Consider the following 23,516-nt stretch of genomic DNA (forward strand, 5'->3'; position numbering starts at 1 on the left):
TGTTTGAGCCAATAAAAAGAAAAGAAGTGTAAGCAGAGCGGGCATTGTTTGAGTGGGACAATGTTAGAGTGCTCCAGCGTTGGCTCAATAGGCTTGGGCAAGCACAGGTGAAAGTTCTAATTAAGTTTCCAATAAGATTTTTTCTTTCTGTTAGTACACATCTAATGTGCTAAGAACGGGTCCTTATATTGGGAGACCTCCAATCTCCCTGATAACTACATCTGCACACCTGCTCATTAATGCAAATATCTAATCAGTCAATTATGTGGCAGCAATTCAATGTCTAAATGCATGCAGGCATGGTCAAGAGGTTCAACTACTGTTCAGACCAAACATTAGAATGAAACCTGATATAAGTAACTTTCCGGGAACTTTGGGAGACCTCCAATCTCCCTGATAACTATATCTGCATGAAGTGCACCAAGCTGCAGCTCCTAAGAGACTGGGTTAAGGAACTGGAGCTGCAGCTCAACGACCTTCGGCTCAGATGGGAGAAGGAGAAAATGATAGCTAGGAGTTACAGAGAAGAACTCAGCCTAAGTTGCAGGAGGCAGGTATCTGAATGACTGTCAAGAGAAGGAAAGGGAATAGACAGTCAATGCAGAGTACCCTTGTTACCACTCCCCTCAATATTAAATATACCACTTCTCTTACAGTTGGGGGGATGACCTATCAGGGAGAAGCCACAGCAAGCCTGTCTCTGGTACCGAGTCCGGTTCTGTGTCTCAGAAGGGGAGTGCAGTAGCGATAGGTGATTCCACAGGGGAGCAGACAAGAGGTTCTGTGGATGTGAAAAAGACACCCAGATAGTATATTGCCTCCCAGGTGCCAGGGTCCGGGCTGACTCGGGTTGGCCCCACAGCATTCTAAAGGGGGAGGGGGAGCAGCCAAAAGTCAAGAGTGTCAGGGAGCAGAAGTGAGTGCTGTTGCTATTACTAAGGAGAAGGTGCTTGGCAAGATGAAAGATGAAAGGTCTTAAGGCAGGTAATTCGCCTGGACCAGATGGACCACACCCCAGGGCTCTGAATCAGACAGCTGAAGTTGTTGTGGTGGCACTCATAATGAACCTCCAAGGATCACTAGATTCTGGAATGGTTCTGGAGAACTGGAAAACTGCAAATGTCACTCCACTCCTGAAGAAGTTAGGGAGGCAGAAGAAAGGAAGTTGTAGGCTATTTAGCCTGCTTCTGTGCTTGGGAAGACGTAGGAGTCTAGTATTAAGTATGAGGTCTCAGGATACATGGAGGCACATGATAAAGTGGCCCAATTCAGCATGGTTTCCTTAAGAGGAAATCTTGTCTGACAAATCTGTTGGAATTCTTTGAAGAAATAACAAGCAGGACAGGCAAAGGAGAGTCATTGTATGTTGTTTACTTCATTTACAGAAGGCCTTGACAAGATGCCACACATGAGGCTGCTTGACAAGATTAAGAGCCTATGGTATTACAGGAAAGATACTGGCATGGATAGAGCATTGGCTGACTGGCAAGAGGCAAAGAGTGGAAACAAAGGGAGCCTTTTCTGGTTGGCTGCCAGCGACTAGTGGTGCTCCGCAGGGGTCGTGGTTAGGACCTCTTCTTTTCACGTTATAAATGAATGATTTGGATGATGGAATTGATGGCTTTTTTGGCCCAGTTTGTGGACGATGTAAGGATAGGTGAGGTGGCAAGTAGTGTTGAGGAAGCAGAAGAAATTAGACAGATTGGGAGAATGGGGAAAGAAGTGGCAGATGGAACATAGTGTAGGGAAATGTGTCATCATGCACACTAGGGGAAGGAATAAAGGCATAGACTATTTTCTGAACAGGGAGAAAATTCTATAGTTGGATGTGCAAAGGGACTTGGGAGTACTTGCTTACAATTCCCGAAAGGCTAACTTGCAAGTTGAGTTGGTGGTAAGGAAGTCAAATGCAAAATTAGCTTTTATTTCAAGAGGACTAGAATATAAGAGCAAGGATGTAAAGCCAAAGCTTTATACTGGATTGGTCATACCACACTTGGAGTATTGTGAGCAGGGTTGGGACCCTTTTCTAAGAAAAGATGTGTTGAGAGGGTCCAGAGAAGGCTCATGAGAATGATTCCAGGATTGAAAGGGTTAATATATGAGGAGCGTTTGATGGCTCTGGGCCTGTAGTTGCTGGAGTTCAGAAGAATGTGGGGGGGGGGGATATCATTGAAAACAATCGAATATTGAAAGGTCCAGATTGAGTGATCGAGTGGATGTGGAAAGGATGTTTCCCATAGTGGGTGAGGTGAGTCCAGGACCAGAGGCACAGACTCAGACCAGAGAGATATCCACTTAGAACAAGGATGGGGCAGAATTTCTGTAGCTGGCTGGCCTTATACCCCGGTGCGATACAGACACTTTGTGACGACTACTCATACCACTGGTCCCAGACTTCCAAGGTTGAGAGAGTGGAACCGTCAAGTGCAGTGCCTTTTACACTTTAAAAGCTCATCTGCACAGGCTTCACTGTCATCATTGTATATGACGAACAACCAACACACCGCTATTTTCTTTTCATTGACTGTAAACGAACAAATTAAGTTCAGATAGTGGACAGCCTTCATACAATGCTTTTGATGATTACATCCTCCAAATCTTCATTTTCATTGTAACATTCAAGATGAATGTCAATACCTTCAAATTCTTTGTAGTTCCTAACTTGTTAAAGTAATGAATTTTTTTTCATTTTCACTTCCGGCTGTTTCTGGCATCTTAGCCAGAATACTTGAAACCTCAGTGAGCAAAGCCATTCTGAATTTTCTTACTACTTATTTCTCACCAACTATCAATGACCAAAAATTACTGCGTTTGAACACAAACACATGTAAATGACTCTATTTAAAAACTGTTTGATCTAAGCACGATGTAGTGTCCAAGAGCCACACAAAATCATGTGACTGATGCTTGCTAGAAACTGTTTGGCAGCAGTCTCATGTCTCAACTCAGCAGCATAGGGTCGCAAATAAACTAAGGGAATCTTGGATATTTTCTTGATTAGTTTCAGTTTTTAAAGAGTTGTCCTAAATAAGCAGCAGCCTCAATTGACTGATGGACCAATTAACTGAAGTTCACTGTACTTATTTTCTCTCTTGAAGATTAGTCACTTTTGAAATGCAGGAACTGCAGCAGCCAACTTGGACACAACAAGCTCCCACCAATGGCAACAATGGATGGCCAGACAGTCTGCTACATGCCGCAGCTTCTGAGGGTTAAGCATTGGTCAGGTGATGTTGTAACTCCACAGCCTTCCTTTCAAATGTTACTTGGAAGAGAAAGCTTCAACGATGCGTCAAACCTAAAGCACAGGATGCTAGAAACGCTCAGTATGTCAGGCAGCATCTGAGGAGAGAGGAACAGAATCAAAGGCCCTTTATCAATCTCCATCAATGACTTAGATGAAGGGTGTGCACTGCAGACACGTTTGTTCATGATAGGCCAAGAGGTACAGGTGCAGATTTAGGCCATTCAGAAATATGGCTAGAAAGGTTATGAGGATACAAGACAGAAGAGGGATATGGGGGAACTGTGGGACATTTGGAATATAACAAGGGATATGTTGACATTAACTTTGGTAGGAGTGGATGGTGCAGTGGCATGGGAGATAGAACTGTTCCCTTATCCAAGTTCTGTCCAGACCTCTGGTGCAGTCTGTGTGGAGTTTGCTCACTTTCCCTATGACTCTGGCGGTTTCCCTGAGTGCTCTCGTTTCCTTCCATATCCAAGGAAATGGACGTTGCTGGATTCATTTCTTGCTGTAAATTGTCCCCAGCATGTAGGAATGATGGAATCATTTTTGTTGATGTGGGAAGAATAAATGGGCTGAATAAATGGGTGGTTGAAAGTTGGCAGAGATTCTGTTCAGTGACGTGTCTGTTTCTGTGTTGTACAGTCCTGTGACTATATACAATTTGTTGATGAGGCTGCATTTGGAATACGTCATTCAGTTTTGGTCACCCTGCTAAAGGGCAGATGTCATTAATCTGGAAAGAGTGTGGAGGAGCTTTATGAGCATGTTGCCAGGACTTGAAAGACTGAGTTCCGGAGAAAGGTTGAGAGGGTTGAGATATTTTTCACTGGAGTATAGGAAAATGAGGATACCAGAGGAATCCAGAGGTCCTTGTGCATTGGGTATACAAAGTTAGCATTCGAGTACAGTAAGTAATTAAGCAGGGAAATGGATCTTTGGCCTTCATGACAAAGATGATTCAGTATAAGATTAGGGAAGTCTCATCCCAACTGCGCAGAGCTTTGGAAGGGCCGAGTTTCACCTCACATTTTAAACTGAAGCCCTGTCTGATCCTTCAAATGCATGTTGAAGATACAGCAATGGCTTTATGAAGCAGCTCCATGCTTGTTCAAGTGCTTATCAACTGATGGGACTCAAGTTGCCTACTGTGGGAGCTTGCTGTGTACAAATTTGGCAATCTTGTTTCCTGTAATGGTGATCATACCTTCTGGAGATGATGTTAAAGTTGTCACAGAAACCCGAGTCATTACAGATTTCATTGCCATACTGTTGCCCCCACGTGATAATAAAGCCTGTTTGTCATCTTATTTTAAGAATTCTTGTAAAACTGGACTGAGAGGCTTTACCAGCTTGTTAAAATTCTGCAGCAAAGCCATCCTGAAGCAGGGCATCAAAGCTTTCACATTTCATAACTCACATATCTGGGGCGAGCTTGCAAATGAAGGCGCAGAGAGAGTGGGAGGGATTAATGACCTCGACCTTCTGCACTGATTGTGGAAGAGCAGCGGGAACCAGTCATGCAGAGCTAAGCACTGCAACCTCTCAAACCCATCGGGTCTCTGTGCATCACTGCAGTGTTATACAGAAAGGCACAGAGAGAGAGAGAGAGGGCTGGGCGGAGTTTATCCTCATCTTGATCCAATTGTACCTTTTCAACCAACGTGAACTCGGTCATAATATGTGTCTCTAGACAGCAAGGCAGCTTTGAGACTGCCAAGCCTGCCTTGTGATAATGAGACGCTTGAAAAATGCTCCCTTTCATTTGTTCTTTCTGATCAAAGGGAATGACAAACCAGTAGAAGGAAATGTGCTTCTATTACTCGACGATGTCACCAGGTAGTGCGATGTGACAGACCACTCTCCTTCCCAATCATGGTAACGGCAGTAGAGAAATTTTGGAGACAGTGGGTTGGGTGAGAATGAAATTAAAATCCCACCCGATGCCTAAACACGAACAATTCCGACCCAACCTGATCCCCTGACTAGTCCCAGACCAGCCAAACCTGAGCAAATTCCAAATTAACCCAACCTGAGCCAATGCCAATGTGACCCAATTCTGGCCAGTCCTGCTACTCTTTTGCAATTATTTTTGTAATTTATAGTGATTTTATGCCTTTGTACTGTACTGCTGCCACTAAACAACAAATTTCATGTCATATGTCAGAGAAAAATAACCTGATTCTGACTCTGACCTGAAACACCAACACTACTTCTCTCACCACAGATGCTGCCACACCCAATAAGTGTTTCCGGCATTTCTCTTCTTATTTCCTTCTCTCCCTTATGTGTTTATCCAGCTTGCCCATAGATTCATCCAAACTGCTCACGTTGACTCCTCCCCATGTGAGTGAATTCCAGATTCCTATTATTCACTGGGGAAAAGAAACTCACTACTTCCCATCAGGACTCACGAGTGCAATTGGATCCTCAGTTTTTTTCAGTTGCAGGCCCCAGTTAGTTCGGATTGGCAACAATATCTCCTCCACAGTCTCCATTAGCACAGGTGCACCACAAGGCTGTGTGCTTAGCCGCCGACTCGACTCACTTCACACGTATGACTGTGTGGCTAAACACAGTTCCAATGCCATATCATTGTGGACTTCAGGTATGCTAGCAGCCACACTCACGTTCCCATCTACATCAACGGAGCTGTAGTGGAGCGCGTATCAAGCTTCAGATTCCTTGGTGTCCACATTTCCGAGGATCTCACCTGGTCCCTGAACTCCTCCATCCTGATCAAAAAGGCGCAACAGCGCCTTTATTTCCTGCAGAGCTTCAAGAAAGCTCACCTGTGTCCCAGGATACTGATGGGCTTTTACCGCTGTACCATTGAGAGCATACTCACCAACTGCATCTCAGTGTGGTATGGCAATTGTCCCATATCGGACCGCAAAGCACTCCAGCATGTGGTGAAAACTGCCCAGCGGATTATCGGCACCCAATTGCCCACCGTTGAGAACATCTACCATAAACGGTGCCTGGGCAGGGCAAAAAGCATTATCAAGGATGTATCTCACCCTAACCATGGACTTTTTACTCTCCTCCCATCCGGTAGGCGCTACAGGAGCCTCCACTCCTGTACCAGCAGGCACAGGAAGAGCTTCTTCCCTGAGGCTGTGACCCTGCTAAACCTCACATCACAGCGCTAAACAGTATTGCACCCATATTGTACTGTCTCAGTACTTTTATATTTGTGTGCTGTAGCACTTACTTTTTATTCGCAATTATTTTGTAAATAACACATTCTTTGCATTTCTGGTCAGATGCTAACTGCATTTCATTGGCTTTGTATCTGAACTCAGCACAATGACAATAGAGTTGAATCTAATCTAATCTAATCCAATCTAAATTTGCTGATGACATCACTATTGTATGCTGAATCAAAGGTGGTGATGAACCAGCTTATAACAGGTAGAAAATCTGGCTGAGTGGTGCCACAACAACAACCTCTCACCCAATGTCAGCAAGACCAAGGAGCTGATTATTGGCTTCAGGAGGAGGAAACCAGGGGTCCACGAGCCTCTCTCATCAGAGGATCAGAGGTAGAGAGGGTCAGCAACTTTAATTTCCTTGGTGTTATCATTTTGGAAGACCTGTCCTGGGCCCAGCACGTAAATGCATGTCATCTAAAACTTTGACAAACTTCTATAAATGTGTGGTAGAGAGTATACTGACTGACAACATCACAGCCTGGCATGGAAACACTAACGCCAATGAATGGAAAATGCTCCGAAAGATAGTGGATATGGCCCAGTGCATCACGGGTAAAGCCCTCTGCACAGCTGAGCACATCTACACAGAGCGTTGTCGCAGGAAAACTGCTTGCATCATCAGGTAATGCTCCGTTTTCACTGCTGCAATCAGAAAGAAGGTACAGCAGCCTCAGGACTCACACCACCAGGATCAGGAACAGTTATTATCCCTCAGCCATCACGCTCTTAAACCAAAGGGATTAACTTCACTCAGCTTCACTTGCCCCATCACTGAACTGGTCCCACAACCTATGGTCTCATTTCCAGGAATTTTCGTTTCATGTTCTTGATATCTATCTATCTATTTATTTATGTATTTATTTAATTGTTATTTCTTTCACTTTGTACTTGCAATTTTTGTGTTTTCCACACTGGTTGAACGCTCAAGTTTGTGCAGTCTTTCATTGAGTCTATTATGGTTATTATTCTAATATGGATTTATTGAGTACGCCCACAGGAAAATGAATCTCAGGGTTGTATATGGTGACATACATGTACTTTGATAATAAATTTACTTTGAACTTTGAGTGTCCAACTAATACTTATCATTACACTCAATTCTCGTCTCTACTATGAATCTCTTACCTGTCCAACCCATCGATGCCCCCATTATCTTGTAGAGCCGTATTGTGTGAACCCCTCAGTCTTACACTGGAAGTAGTAGCAGAAGAAGGCCATTCAGTCCTTTCAATCTGCCCTGCCATTCTTCGCAATCATGGTTGACCTTCTATCAATGTTCAGAGGTTCACCAGTCTCTGTTTTGATTGAACAGCAAGCCTACTTTCTAACTTCATTCTGTGAAATCCCCTTTGAATAGTTAACTGCTCTCCATTTGCCTGAGTAAATATCTTTTTCTCTTTGCAATATGGAGACCAGAATATTAAACCAGATGGTGCAGGAAATGTCTGCGGGGTGGAAGAGCTCTCGAGTGTTCAACGTGGTGTCCTGATGTGTTGAAGCCAAAGCCAAGACAAACAGAGTGTTTGCGTGTGGAGGCAGTTCCTCAGAGTCCTATTGTTGGAATCAGGTTCATACACAAGTCTCTCCACTGTTGAAGGGCCTATACTTCAAACGAAGCTTCAGTAGCAGGCATAGAGGAGCCAGTTTGTCCCCTTTTGCCTGCAATCCCATTGAATAAGATCCTCAACCTGGTCCTCCTTCTCCACTCCAGCTACTAACTGCAGAAGTCCCCTAGATTCTAAATATGCTTTGATCCCAGCTTTAAATACACTGAATGACTCATTGCCAACAGCTCCGGGGAATATGGAATTCCAAAGATCCACAACCTTCTGAGAGAAGAACATCCTCCACATCTACATGCTTACTGGCTCTTTTTCCTTGACTCAGACCACCCACGTCTATATTTTCATGCTGGGGAATCTCTCTCACTGAAGCTAACCTGTCAAAGACACTGGAAAGCAAGAACAGGAGAAGGAGTAGGCCACTCAACGGTCCATGCCTGCCCCTCCTTTCAATGTGACCAATGTTGATTTGCTGAAAGATTTATTGCCTTCTGTGTGCCAGTTCTCCAAAGCCCTCAATTCCCTAATCTTTCCAAAACAGAACAACTTGGGCTTCAGATAGCCCCAGTGATCCAGCATCCAAAGCACTCCAAAGTAGAGAATTCCAGAGATTCACCTCCCTCTCCAACCTATGAGCTTAGCTGTAAATAACTACTCCCTAATCTTGTAACAATCGCCCTCAGGAATTTGGTATGTTTCAACCTGACCACCTTTCATTCTTTTAAACTTTATTGACCTAAAGTTCCCAGTATTTAATTAACTGCTGTATTATTGTTACAGTATATGTACCGAGATACAGTGATAAACTTTTCATTCCATCTCGACAGATCATTTCACCACATTGATGCATTGAAATAGCACAGAGGAAGAGAGGTAACAGAATGCAGAATCCAATGTTACAGTTACTGAGGAAATGCAGTACAGGTAGGCAATAAAGTGCAAGGCCATAGCAAGATAGATATAAGGTCCAGTACATCTCATCATATTAGGAAACCATTCCATTGGCTTAGAACAGTGGGACAGAAGCTCTTCTTGAACTTGGTAGCACATACTTACAGGCTTTTGAATCTTCTGCCTATGGGGGAGGGGAGAAGACAGAATGTCTGGTGGGCGGGGCCTTGTACCCTGTGGGCTTCTTTACTGAGGCAGCAAGAAAAGTAGACAGGCTCCATGGAGACAGACTGGTTTCCATGATGAGCTGAGCCGTGTCCACAACTTACTGCAGTTTCTTGTGGTCTTGGACAGAACAGCTGCATGATGAGTCCAATTCAGATGCTTTCTATGGTGGATGTGTAAAAACTGATGATGATGGTTGAAGGGACATACCAAGTCAAAATCTTAAATTAAAATACGGTACTCTTAAGTTTAAAAATAAAGTGCTATCTATTTAATAGAGTCGTGGATTTGTACAGCACAGAAACAGGACCAGGCAGGACATTTTGATGCACTGGCATTATATTACAGTTACAGAAGCCATTGGTGGGGCTGCATTTGGAGTACTGTGTACAGCTTCGGTCACTCTGTTATCGAAAACACTTTGTCAAGTTAGGGAGTGTGCAGAAGGGATTTATAAGGATGATGCCTGGAGCAGAGGGCCTAACTAACAGGGAGAAGTTGGCCGTACCACATCTTTATTCCTTGGAGCATGGAGAACGATACCCCACAAAAGTTTATCAAGTCATGTGGGGGTATGGATAAGGTGGACGGCAGTGTTGGGAAGTCCAAAACTAGAGGGCACAGATACAAGGTAAGAAGGGAGAGATTTAAAAGAGACGTGAGAGGTAACTTCACACCGTGGATAGTGAGGACCTGAAATGAACTGCCAGAGGAAATGGTGAAGGTGGGTCCAAATGCAACATTTAAGAGGCATTTGGATAGATACATGGAGGGGAGAGGATTGGAGGGTTATGGGCCAAAAGGGAGGCAACTGTGACTAGTAGGGATGATGCTGTGGTTAGCATGGACCAGTTAGGCTGTTTCTGAGTTGTATAACTCCTTGGACCTATGACTCTTGTCCACCACATACATGCTGGCCAATACACCTCAATATGAATCTAATTTGCCTGTATTCAGTCGATAGCCCTCTATGTCTACTTAAGACAGAGATAAAGCAAAATACTTTTTCTCAGTATGTTGTAAGTGTCTGGAACCACCTTCCTCAAGGTGGTGATGGAAGCAGAGTCTCTGAAGGTTAAGAAGACAAATAGTCATAGTCATACTTTATTGATCCCGGGGGAAATTGGTTAACGTGAATAGATGAATATTGTTGGTGAGAGTGGAGTTGAGGTAACAATTAATATCAGAACAGGCTTGAGGTGCTGAGTGGCCAATTCTTGTTCCTAATTTTATGGTCTCAATTTCTCTGCTGTAACATTCCTCATGCTTTGTAAATCCACACGGTGAACCTCTGTGCTGCTAGGACAAGTGAAATCTTCGAAGGATATTTCAGACAAGTATAGTCTCAATAATTGTTGACATAATCATGCCAATACTTCCTACCAGGACAATGACTACTCACAAGGATTAGAATGATGAAGGCCTTTGGTTGAATGGATGGACTGGAGAAAGAGGTACGGTTCTCGTTGGAGGAAAGGAGATTGACAGGAGATCTGATGGAGGTATCTCATACCTTGAAGAGTATAGAGAAACAAAGAGATATACTGATCCTATTGATAGAACAGTTATAAACCAGGAGATAGTGAGCAATTAAAGTCTTAAAGGTCTACCAAGTGGAGAAGAGGTGCTGGATTCAATTTAAGTCAAAGTAATATGGCATCAAAAAAGGCTCCTTGGCCCAACTGGTTCATGCTGACCAAGTTACCTCTGTAAGCTAGTTCTATTTGTAGTGGTAACTTCATAAGGGAGCTGGGCAGGTACTTGCAAGGAAGAAATTTGCAGTGGAGAAAGGGCAAAGAATGAGACAAGGGATGCCACAAGGGACTATAGATGTTGGAACCTGGAACAACAAACAACCTGCCGGAGGAACCAGAGGGTTGAACAGCACCTGTGGAGAAAAGGATGGTCAACGTTTTGGGCTGAGATCCTGCCTCAGGGCTGAGAGCACAGAGAGAAGATAGCCAGTACACAGAAGTGGGAGGGGAGAGGTGAGTAGATGATGGATAGAGCCAGATAAAATGGGAATGATGGGCAGATTACCAGATGAGGGAGGGCAGAGTGACTGAGTGTTGAGACAGAGGCTTATAGGTAATACGTGATAGGAATGGGACAGGCTGAACTGGTTTTGTATTGGGCCCACCTACCCAGTGGGTTCTGTGCTCTAACCAGCTGATGTTTCAGTGAGTATACTTATCATCTGCTCACATACGAGATAGAAAACCTTAAGCCACAGAGTCATGGAGTCATACAGTGTGGAAGGTGGCTCTTTGGCCCAAATGGTCCATGCCAACCAAGTGACACCATGCTAGTCCCTTTTCCCACATTAGGCCCAGATCTCTCTGCCCCTAAACTTCTTAAAATATTGCTTCAACAACTTTCCCTGGCAGCTTGTTCCACATAGGGGCCATCCTCTGTGTGAAAAATATTGTCCCTCAGATCACTTTTAAAACCTTCCCCTCTCACCGTAAACCTACAGTGGGTGCTCTTGTTTTTTTCTCCCTATCCCTGTGAAAATGTTTGATAGTTTTCTGCTGAGACAAAGGTAGCTGTAAGCAGTGTAGGTGGATGCATTAAATTACTGAGATATAAATGGAAAATCCACAGACTAAGGGAAACAATGAATCAACCACTTTGGACCAAAAACGAAGAGAAAAAGGCATTCACTAATTGTATAAAAAGCCAGCAATAGAGAAGGTTCAAAGAAACTTGAGTCCAGTGCACAGATTGTAGTAACGTCATGGCAGTCCCAGCAGTTAAACCCCAATTATATGAAGCTCTGGTTAGACCACACACCTGGAAACTATTCAAAGCCCAAGCATGTAAATAGAGGAAGGAGATCAGACTCAGAGGGAGTGTTGACCAGAATGACATCTGGTTTCCAGCTCCTGAATTGCAAAGGGTGGGTTACACAGTTGCTCACTCTGTAATTTAGAAGGTGACTTGTGATTAGATTAAAGTTTTCATGGGATTACAACAGATCTTATGGGATAGAGAGAAAGACAAACCATTTCCATTGACCAGAGAGTCTCGGACACAGTGGGAGGTGAGGTGAGGATGTGCAGAGTTCACAAACTGAAGAGTGAGGATATGGAGTCATAGAGTTACTCAGCACAGAAACAGAACCTTCGGCCTAAGTGGTTCACGTCGAACAAGATGCCTGTCCAACCAGGTTCAATCTGCTGACGTTTGGTCCATATCCCCCGAGACCTTTCCTATCCATGTAGCTGTCCAAATGACTTTTAAATACTGTTATTGAACCTGCCTCAATCACTTCCTCTGGTGGCTTGTTGCATATACAGACCATCTTCTGGGTCCCTCAGCTTCCTAGTCAATCTTTCCCCTCCCCTTTAGTTCTTGATTCCCCAACCCTGAGAAAAAGATTGTGCACATTCACCCTTTCAATGCCTTTCATGGTTCTATACCTCTCTATAAAATTATCCCTTAGACTCTTATGCTCCAAGCTTTGGAAAGACTTCTCCACACAGAATTGAGAGTAAGTTGGAAATCTCTCCTATACTGACAACAATTTGTTAATCATAGATCTGAGAATGATAAGGTTTGTCAAGGTGGAACCAGTGACAGGGGGATGAAGGACAAGATGGAACCAGGTGAGGGAGAGGAGATTGTCGCATACACAGTTGGGCCTCATGTAAGTTAGGAACCAAGTTGTGGGACCACTTGTGTTAACCCTTGCCTGGGTATGTTGTGTGGTAACTACTGGAAGATGATATTCCTGTGACAGGTCACTTTCGGTGATAATTCGTAACATCACGACAGACAAGACCTACGGCGACTGTTATCTCGTGGAACCTGTGGAATACTTCGTACTTACCTTCCCTCTCCATTACAACGTGGATTACAAAATATTTCTCTCCATTCATTTATTTCGTGGATTACTGAACATTCCTACTTTACCATCTCAAGACTCTAAACCTTGTTCCCCCAAACTCAATAGTTTCGGAGTTATACTTACACACATATATACACATAACACTGTTAACTTTTATCTTAATTGAGTTCTATATTATAAGTAGATACTAATAAAGATAGTGGTTTTAACATTAAAACCTGACCGTGTGAAATCTCTTGCTGCTGGTTTGTTTCGACAACGTTACAGTTCGTAACAGTGAGTTTTCAAGGGATTATTTCAGACCTGATAGAATGGAGAGAAAGACAAACCAATACCAGTGGTCAGGGAAACTGTGTACTCTGCTCACTCACCATGTCTCAGACTTAGTTTATGCTTGTTACCGCCTCGGAAAAGCAGGCAAAATAATCAAAGATCCCACTCACCCCACACATTCTCCCTTCTCCCCCTCCCATCAGGCAAAAAAATACAGCTTCTAACCCCACTGTTATAAGACTATAGAATGGTCCTCTCGTACGATAAGATAAACTCTAAACCTCACATAATCTATGTTGTCACCTTCTGCGTGCACTGGGTTTTCTTTGTAACGGTAATATTAATTCTTCACTCTGTTATTGTATTCCCTTCAACTGCCTCGACACACTGTTGTAATGAATTGATGAAAGAAAAGCTAACAGGTTTAGGGAACCTTGGTTTTTGAGAGATTTCGAGGCTATGCTTCAGAAAAAGAAAAAGGATGTGCATATCATAGGTGTTGGCAGCAAGGAACAACTAAGGCACCCAAGGAGTATAAGAAATGCAAGAGAGCACTTCAGAGGGAAATCAGGAGGGTTAAAAGAAGGCGTGAAGTTGCTCTGGCAGATAAAAAACATACAGTATATATACTGCATCTGATAATAAACACGAGTTGACTTAATTTGAGTTGACTCGCTGCCCACTGGAAATCTTTTGTCCCCCCTGCCCAAACAGGTTTGAAAGAACCCCTCGAAAACTTTAATCTAATCATCAAGTCAGTTTTTAACTTATACGGAGTACAATTCTCCCTAGATGTGTGGGGAGAATGTTGGGTCAGGGAGTTCAGTTACAGATCACTGAGAGGTAGAACAGGTTGGTGGGGCAGAATTGTCTCCTCCCCATGTCCCATACTCTCACATCCCAATGCCCTCTGCAATGGAATTAAGTAGCCAATTTACCTCCAACTGCTTGCAGTGTCTACATGTTAACTCTGAGTACACAGTCCCCACAATGGCAACACTGCCCAGGTTGTCCCTATGTAAACCATATTCTGTTTTGTCACTCTATCATTTTGCATTAAACTTCATTTACAACCTTACTGTCCATTTCTTTATAGTGTACCTGTTATCCCTGTAGATACAGTTCACAATTCACTTCCCCACTGCACTTAGATCTTACGCTCTATGCAGTCAAGAACACAGTTGTATGGTAAATATTCAAGACTCTGGCCCTGTGCAGGTCATAGGGTCATTGAGCAACACAGCGGATTACAGTCCCTTCGGGTCCAATCAGTCCACACCAGTCCAGCTAGTCCCAGTTTCCTGCATTTGGTTTATTTCTCTTTAATCCGTGCCCCTCCATGTACCCACCCAAGTGCTTCTTAAATGACACTATTTTATCTGCCTCAACCACTTCCTCTGGCAGCTCATTCCATATACTCACCAGCCTCTGTGTGAAAAAGTTGCCCCAAGTTCCTTCTAAATCTTTCTCCTCTCACCCTTAACCTGTGCCCTCTCGTCTTGTACTCCGCTATCCTGGGGAAAAGACAGTTACCATCCTCTCATAATTTAAAGGTCACTCCTCATTCCCTACGTTCCACGCAGTAAAGACCTACCGCTGCGGAGAACACAATTACAGCCTGAATATTTCAAAGTTATCAATAGTGTCATTCGTAAGGCCAGTGATGTTGTGGGGATGGTACTGGACTCTCTCACGGTGGTGTCTGAAAAGAGGATGCTGTCTAAGTTGCATGCCATCTTGGTCAATGTCTCCCATCCACTACATAATGTACTGGGTGGGCACAGGAGTACATTCAGCCAGAGACTCATTCCACCGAGATGCAACACAGAGCGTCATAGGAAGTCATTCCTGCCTGTGGCCATTAAACTTTACAACTCCTCCCTTGGAGGGTCAGACACCCTGAGCCAGTAGGCTGGTCCTGGACTTATTTCATAATTTACTGGCATAATTTACATATTACTATTTAACTATTTATGGTTCTATTACTATTTATTATTTATGGAGCAACTGTAACGAAAACCAATTTCCCCCGGGATTAATAAAGAATGACTATGACTATGACTAGAAATATAGTATCATTTAGCACAGATCTATGCACCCATAGTGTCTATCTGCACTAATCTCATTTGTCCACATTAGACCCGTATCCCAGTGTACTTTCCAACCTAAGTACAGCAGTCCCCAGGTTACATAAGAGTTCCATTCCTGAGAACTAATCATAAAGTGATTTTTCCGTGTCAGTAATGCCCATTTACTACAGCTCACCATACATACACTTACTATAAATCTTTCATTTCATTGAATAATCACCCACAGTCATATTAATAGAAAACTTACAGTATTTAGCTATTCATGAATGCCATGACACATTTCATTATTATATTAATAATATGAAAAATGCTTTACAAATGTATGGGAGAATTTGCTTAAAGCAATATTTTCATACGTCAGTTTATTTGTAATACAGGAAGCTCCTGTACCTGTCCAAATATCTTTTAAACATTGTAATTACACCTTCCTCTACCACTTCCTCTGGCAGCTCATTCGATACAATTACCACCTGCTGGTCCCCATACATATGACCCCTCTTACCTCAAACCTGCACCCTCTAGTTTTAAACTTCTCTACCCAGGTAAAATGACTGACTATTCTATCTATGACCTTCAAAAACTTATAAGCCTGTTTAAGTTCACCCCTCAGCTCTCTGTATTCCACAGAGAACAAATTCAGCCTGTCCTTATAATTACAGCCTTTTATTCCAGGCAACATCTCATGGAATCTCCTCTGCCCTCTCTGTGTGCTACCACATCCCACCAGTGTGGCAACCATCTCTAAGTCCAGCTGACCAATATTTTGTATGGTTGCAACACGATGTTCCAACTCTTATAGTGAATGCCTTGGCTGTAGCAGACTAAATGCCTTCTTCACCACCCTTTCCACCTGAGCTATCCACTTGTTCCCTTGTACATCAGCACTCCTAAGGTTCCTTACATTTATTCCATATGTCTTCCAGAATCTGACTTCACAAAGTGCATCACCACACATTTGTTTGGATTAACTTCCATCTGTCAACACTTCAGCCAACTTTCCAGTTGCCCTGTACTCTGCCGAACCCTTGGACAACCTTCTTGGCCATCTATGACTCCAACAATTTTCATATCATCTGCAGACTTGCTAATCAGATCATCTACAGTCCCATCCGCATCATTTATACATATATTGTAAACAGCAAAGGTTCCGACACCTAATTTGGATCCAGTTTGCCGACACACTTCAGATTTCATGTGTGTTAAACCCAAACTTTGGGACTATCCTACTTTACCTTGCTTATGTCCTTACAAGCCATGCCAATCAAGCTGCCTTCAGCAATTTACTTAATAACTTCCTCAGAAAAGCTCAATCAGATTTGTAAGACATGATCGGCTTGGCATAAAATCCTGCTGACCCCCTCCTGACCAGTTTCTGCCTTTCTAGGTGAAGAAAAATCCTGTTCCTCACAATCTTCTCGAAAAACCTAATATAAGGCTCACCAGCTTACAGTTTGCATGTTTATTCTGTCTGCCTTCTCTGTACAATGGTACAACATTACCTATCCTGCACTCTTCTGGTACTTCATCTGCAGTTAACAAAGGTACAAGAATCTCCATCAGAGCCCCAGCAACCTCTTCCCTTGCTGCCCCTAGCATCCTGAGATAGATCATGTCTGTCCCAGGACATTTATCCACCCTAATGTTTCTAACACTTCCTCCTTCTTGACTTTCACTTTTCTACCCATTAAGCAATCCCAAATTCAAGCTAATTAAGACCATTGAGAATTTTTAGAAAATTAAGCACAGCAAAAAATTAAAATCAATTTTAATCACAATAATAGAATACCAATATTTTACTTTTTTTCAAATTAATTGATTTTGCTTAAAGGCTATAAATTATTTTAAGTGCTGTTTGAATTTATTTTACATTTTAACAGTTTTAACCTTTTTAAGGGTCTCATTATTATTTCAAGATAGGTTTGAAAGTTTCCTGATTTCAGAGGCAGTATTATATAGGGTCCTATTTTCACCTTATGCTGTCTTCTATCATTCAGGGATACTGTAGTGAAACAGTTCCTTTAGGCTATCAAATGTGCACCAGCCATTCAACCACATTTTTGCACAAATTCAACATAAATTGTAGAGCTGTAAAGCATCCATGGACAGAGTTGTCTTTGTTCTACAGTCACAAGGTCGTACATGGAAAACAAGAACATAGAACGTACAAGACAGCACGGGAACAGGCTCTTTGGCCCAAAACAGTTTGGTTTTGGTTTATCATTGTCACATGCACCGAGATACAGTGAAAATCTTTTCTTGCCTACTGTCTATACAGATCAAATCATTACACTGTACGCTGAGCTCGGACGAGGTAAAACAATAACATTGCAGAATAAAGTGTAAGGACTGCAGAATAAGAGCAGTGCAGGTAAACGATGAAGTGTAGGATCATAATGAAGTAGATTGTGAGGTCCTTATTGTACAAGAACATTCAAGAGTCTGGTCTGATAACAGCAGGACAGAAGTTGTCCTTCAGCCTGGCGGTATGTGCTTTTAGGGTTTTGTATCTTTTGCCTGATGGAAAAAGGGAGAAGGGAGAATGTCTGGGGTGAATAGGGTCTTTGATTATGTTAGCTGCTTTACTGAGGCAGTGAGAAATGTAGACAGAGTCCATAGAGGGGAGGCTGCTTTTCACAATGCCCTGAACTGTGTCCACATTTCTCTGCAGTTTCACGCAGTCATGTACAGAGTCATTGCTGTACCAAGCCAAATTAACAAGACCACTTCTTTTTGCTGACACTACCATCCCCTGTACATCCATGTGCCTATATGGGCGCCACGGTAGCCTCGCGGTTAGCATAACGCTACTACATCTCCCAGTGTTCTGGAGTTCGGAGTTCAATTCCAGCGCCGTTCTGTGAGGAGTGTCTGTACGTCTTCCCTGTGGAATGCGTGGGGATTTCCCGGGTGCTCCCGGTCCAAAAGGGTCTCGTCCTGCTGAAGGGTCTCGGCCCAAAACTTCGACTGTACGCTTTTCCATTGATACTGCCTGGCCTGCTGAGTTCCTCCAGCATTTAGTGTGTGTTGCTTGGATTTCCAACACCTGCAGATTTTCTCTTGCTTGTGATACTAGGTAGGTTATTTGGTTATTATAAATTGCCCCATGACTAGGTAATGGTTAATAGGGGTTGTGTGGTTACTGGGGCGGTGTGGCTCGAATGAACTACTCCCTGCTATATCACTAAATAAATGAATAAATAAATAAATAAAATCTAAAACCTCTTAAATACCTCCGCAATCTCTGCCTCCAGCAATACCCCTGGCAGCGCACTGCAGGCAAGCACCACTCTCCATGTAAAAAAAACCTGCCATGCACATTTCCTTTGAACTTTCCCCTTCTCATCTTAAATGCATGCCCTCCAGTTTGAGATATTTTGTCCCTGGTAAAAGATACCAGCTGCCTATCTTTGCTGGACATCTCTATTCCTTTCATAATCTTATGAATTTCTCTCAGATCTCCCTTGAGCCTCTGCTGTGTTTACCTGGTTATGATCTTGTACCTTACTCTTCACCTGGACTGCATTTCCACTGTAGGTGCTACACTTCATTCTGAACTCTCTATTGTCCTACCATGTGCTATCTCAGTGCACCTTAGAATGATTTTATCAATATTGAAAGGCGCATTTCAAGTTTTTCAGTCTATCTTGGTACCTGTACATGTAACAATATAAACCAATTCTAATTCCAAATCCAGTTCCAACACTTCCCATAAGACATAGGAGCAGAAATAAGCCATTTGCCCCACCGGGTCTGCTCCACCATTCCATCACGTGTGATTTATTATCCCTCTCAACCCCATACTCCTGCCTTCTCCCTGTAACAATTGATGCCCTGACTAATCAAGAACCTATCTATGCAACACACAACAGAGTTGCTGGTGAACGCAGCAGGCCAGGCAGCATCTCTAGGAAGAGGTACAGTCGACGTTTTGGGTGAGGAAGGGTCTTGGCCCAAAACATCGACTGTACCTCTTCCTAGAGATGCTGCCTGGCCTGCTGCATTCACCAGCAACTTTGATGTGTGTTGCTTGAATTTCCAGCATCTGAAGAATTCCTCGTGTTTAAGAACCTATCTACCTCTACTTTAAATATACTAAATGACTTGGCCTCCACAGCTGGCAATGAGATCCACAGATTCACTACCCTCTGGTTAAAGTAATTCCTCCTTAACTCTGTTCTATAAGGACGTTGTTCATTCTGAGGCTGCGCCCTTTGACCCTAGACTGCTTCAGGATAGGAAACATTTTCTCCACATCCACTCTGTCCAGTCTTTTCAACCTTCAATAGGTTTCAATAAATTCCCTCCTCATTGACTAAACTCCAGTGAGTACAGGCCCAGAACCATCAAACACCTCTTCATACATTAACCCTTTCATTCCCAAAATCATTTTCATGAACCTTGTCTGGACCTTCTCGAATGCCAGAACATCTTCAATAAGGGGCCCAAATTGTTCACAATACTCTAAGTGCAATCTGATCAATGTCTTATAAAGCCTCAACATTACATCCTAGCTTTCCTATTCTAGTCCTCTCAAAATGAACGTCAACATTGCATTTGACTTCCTTACCACTGACTCAACCTGCAAGTTGACCTTCAGGGAATCCTGCATGAGGACTCCCAAGTCCTTTTCCATGTCTGATTTTTGAATTTTCTCCCTGGTTAGAAAATAGTCTATGCCTTTATTCCCTCTACCGATGTGCATGACCACACACTTCCCTACACTATATTCCATCTGCTATTTCTTCGCCCATTCTCATACTCTGTTTAAGTCCTTCTGCAGATTCTCTGCTTCCTCAACACTCTTTGCCCTTCCACTTATCTTTGTATCATTCACAAATCTGGCCACAAAGCTATCAAATGCTTCATCCAAATCATTGATGTACAACGTGAAGAGAGGTGGTGCCAATGCAGACACCTGCGGAACACCAGTAATCACCAGCAGCCAACCAGAGAAGGCACCCTTTATTCCTACTCCTTGCCTTCTGCCAGTCAGCCAATCCTCTATCCATGCTATTATCTTTCCTCTAATACCACGTGCTCACATCTTGTTAAATAGCCTCATGTGCGGCACCTTGTCAAAGACCTTCTGAAAATATAAATAAACAAACTGATTAAAAATAAACATTAAAGATACTTAGATAGCTATGTTCATGGATAAGAAACGTTTAGAGCAGTGGTTCCCAAAGTGGCTAATATTGCCGTTTTGCGGGCAGGAGTTTCTAAGGAGCCGATACAGATAAGGGGGCAGCTGAGGGATTACAGGCTTAATTTAAGAAATAAATTACTTATAATGAGTATTTCATCCTCTTTGCCTCATAATTGATTATAAGGATCGCATAATCACCTCATCCCTTGCTAACCCACCATTCTCAGACTTTGCTCAAAGTGCATTATAATTCTTGAAAAGCAATGTGACATTTCTGTATTTGGCATATCATGAGAAAACTGACCTGAAGAATTGTGTTATTTCAGGCCCGTCTCAGGCACTATTGCCATTTGCTACTATAGCACAATGTTAACTAATACAATTCCCATACTCTAACCACTCAGTGATGGCAATTCCTGTGAATTAGGTTATGGAGATAAATGGGTTAAAGGTTAGAATCTGCTCTTCCGAATGGTCTAAACCACATTTCTCAAGACCATGGCCCATCTGAGATACCGCTGCCCCACTTTAGTACCTTCAGACAGAGAGTCAGGTTTTGCCTGAGCTATTATGATGCCATAACTTTCCCCTTCATTGATCGCAGCACTAGAGGTTGGACTTAAACAACAGGTGATTGACCGTGGTCATTAATCCAAATGAAAATGGCAGAAGCAGACCAAATGAAAAAGAAGTGCAGGCAGTATAGTGTGGATTATCTGAGATATGGATTTATACCAGCATCAAGCAACCAACAGCAACTAATGTGTCTGTTGTGTAATTCACAGACAACATCTTGCTGTAAAAAAATCTAAGTGATCAGCTGCACAAATTATTAAATACAGTTATCACAGCCGCAAATAAAATCAAGTCCCAACCTCTCAATTCTCGACTATTTCGAGAGCTTAGTATTGAGAATGATGAACAATTTGAAGGCTTGCTGTTGCACACAGAAGTCAGATGGCTCTCAAAAGGGAACCGCCTGGGATGTTTTTATGTGCTTTTTGAAACTGTGATAAAAGTCTTTGAAGACTCACATGCTTCATTCAATAATCAACTCAACAATATTAGGCAAGACATTGCTTATTTATCGGAATTGTTTGCAAAGTTTAAAGAAATCAATCTTCAACTGCTAGGAAATTATGTGAACCTTATCAAAGTCAAATCAGTCATCTCCATATTAACTCAATTTAAGTGCAACCTTGGCCATTGTGACCTTTTCAATTTCTGAGCCCCTCTGAGTCAGAAGAGAAAGAAAGAATACCAGATGATGATCTTCAAGTATACTGCCCCTACCTTGGTGAGCTGCATAAGGACATGCCAGAGAGATTTCAGGATCCCCTCTCAATCCAAATTCCAGATTGGGTAATAAATCCTTTCCTAAACATTTGTAATGAGGAATTAACAGGAAGGATGGAGGAAAAACTGATCTCACTACAAAATGACTTCGAGCTGAAGCTGAGGTTCAAAAAATCAAATTAAGACTTCTATTTGCAATAAGAAATCTCTGAACGTTATCCTGCACTGTGGAAAAAAGGTCAAGATGTTCTTTATTGCTTTTCCAACATCATATTTAGTGGAGCACAGTTTCAGTGCAGTCACCAAACTTTTTTCAAAGCAATGAAACAGACTGCAAATTACTGAACGTGGGGATCTGAGACTCCTTCCAAGTGATATTCAGTCTGATGTTGAGAAGCTGATATCACTGCACCAAGCCCACCATCTCATTGAAAGGTGAAAAAGCAATGTAGTGAATAGTTGGACAACTAATGCATGCTCTACAATTGTTGATGAAAATAGCTTTTACTGTAATTATAGAAATAAATAATTCTACTTGTGGCTCTGAATAGATTTGAATATCTTTTGCAATTATTTGTCACTACTTTGAATTTGCAGTTCCTATTTTCTTTCACTGTGCATTGTAAATCAAAATTATTTATAGTTTTAATGTAATAAGTGGATAGGGAGAGGGGGCACTGGACATAGGGTCTGGGAGCCAAGGGGGTAGTAACCCAAAAAAGGTTGGATCTACAGGTTTAGGGGGATCTGGGCCAAATGTGGGTAAATGGGATAAGCTTAGATGGGAACCTTGGCTAGCATGGACTATTTGGGCTGAAGAGCCTGCATGACTCTATGACTCTGTAGAGGGGAGATAGCCAGTGTGAAAACATGTAGGGAGGTGTAACAATGCTTGGTGTGTTGAATAACTCCTGAATTTTCTGGTATTAAACAATAGTTTTATAAAAAAAATTTCACACACCTACTGCAGTTACTGCAGATCTGTAGTGTCAACAACAACTCTAGTCTAAGACCAGAAGATATCCCACCACATCTATCAGGCAGCTGGCCTAGATTCAGCCCAACATTCTTGGAAGCACAACTCATCTTATCATGAAAGTAATAGCTTTTCAGACATTTACAGGAAGAGCTAACAGTCCCAGCAGAGACTTGCCAAGGTTAAAGCTCGGTGGGAATTAGCAGTGAATGCTTTCTTTAAAACTTATCGAGGCAAATGCACAGCAGTAGCCAATGTTCCGTGGTTGACCTGCATCTCTGGTAACAAATATTTCATCTCCTGCATTGCACTGCTAGTACAACCCTCAGAAAGATATCATCACGGTGTCAGAGAAATCCGAGATAAAAACAGAACAGGGAAGTTTGGAGATTAAGTGAGACATGAGTTTGAGAGGAAGGGGTGGGCAGGGACACAGAGAAGGAATAGGCTATGAGACAAGAGATGTGGAACAGATGGGAGAAAACTGGTAAACAGCAGGCCAGCGTGGAAAGGTTTGAGAGGAACTTGTGGAGCAACTTTTTTATACCAAGGGTGGTGTCTCTATGGAATGAGCTCCCAGGGGAAATGGATGAGAGAGGAACAATAACAACTATTAAAAGACAGGTGGATAGCTACATGGATGGGAAGGCTTTGGAGTGTTATGGGCAAAATGCTGGCAAAAGGGATCGGCTTTGATGGGCTATCTAGGCCAACATGGATCAGTTGGGCCGAAAGCCAATTT

At 42.7% G+C, this 23,516-nt stretch overlaps 1 protein-coding gene across 6 annotated transcripts in view; it reads right to left on the reverse strand.

Annotated features, from left to right (window-relative positions):
* The window catches only part of LOC140197538 (zinc finger protein 521-like), a 484,469-nt gene that overhangs the window by 333,022 nt on the left and 127,931 nt on the right, over positions 1-23,516 (reverse strand). Inside the window, exon 1 of one of the 6 annotated variants that reach the window (XM_072257660.1) lies at positions 7,591-7,637. The exons of the other annotated variants lie outside the window; for them this stretch is intronic. Within the exon in view, the coding sequence (XP_072113761.1) occupies positions 7,591-7,615 (25 nt within the window). The 5' untranslated portion in view covers positions 7,616-7,637. Of the gene's footprint in view, positions 1-7,590; positions 7,638-23,516 lie in introns of those variants that run through there. 6 annotated transcript variants of the gene reach the window in all.

This window comes from Mobula birostris, chromosome 1 (assembly GCF_030028105.1).
Source record: "Mobula birostris isolate sMobBir1 chromosome 1, sMobBir1.hap1, whole genome shotgun sequence".
Classification (NCBI taxonomy): domain Eukaryota; kingdom Metazoa; phylum Chordata; class Chondrichthyes; order Myliobatiformes; family Myliobatidae; genus Mobula; species Mobula birostris.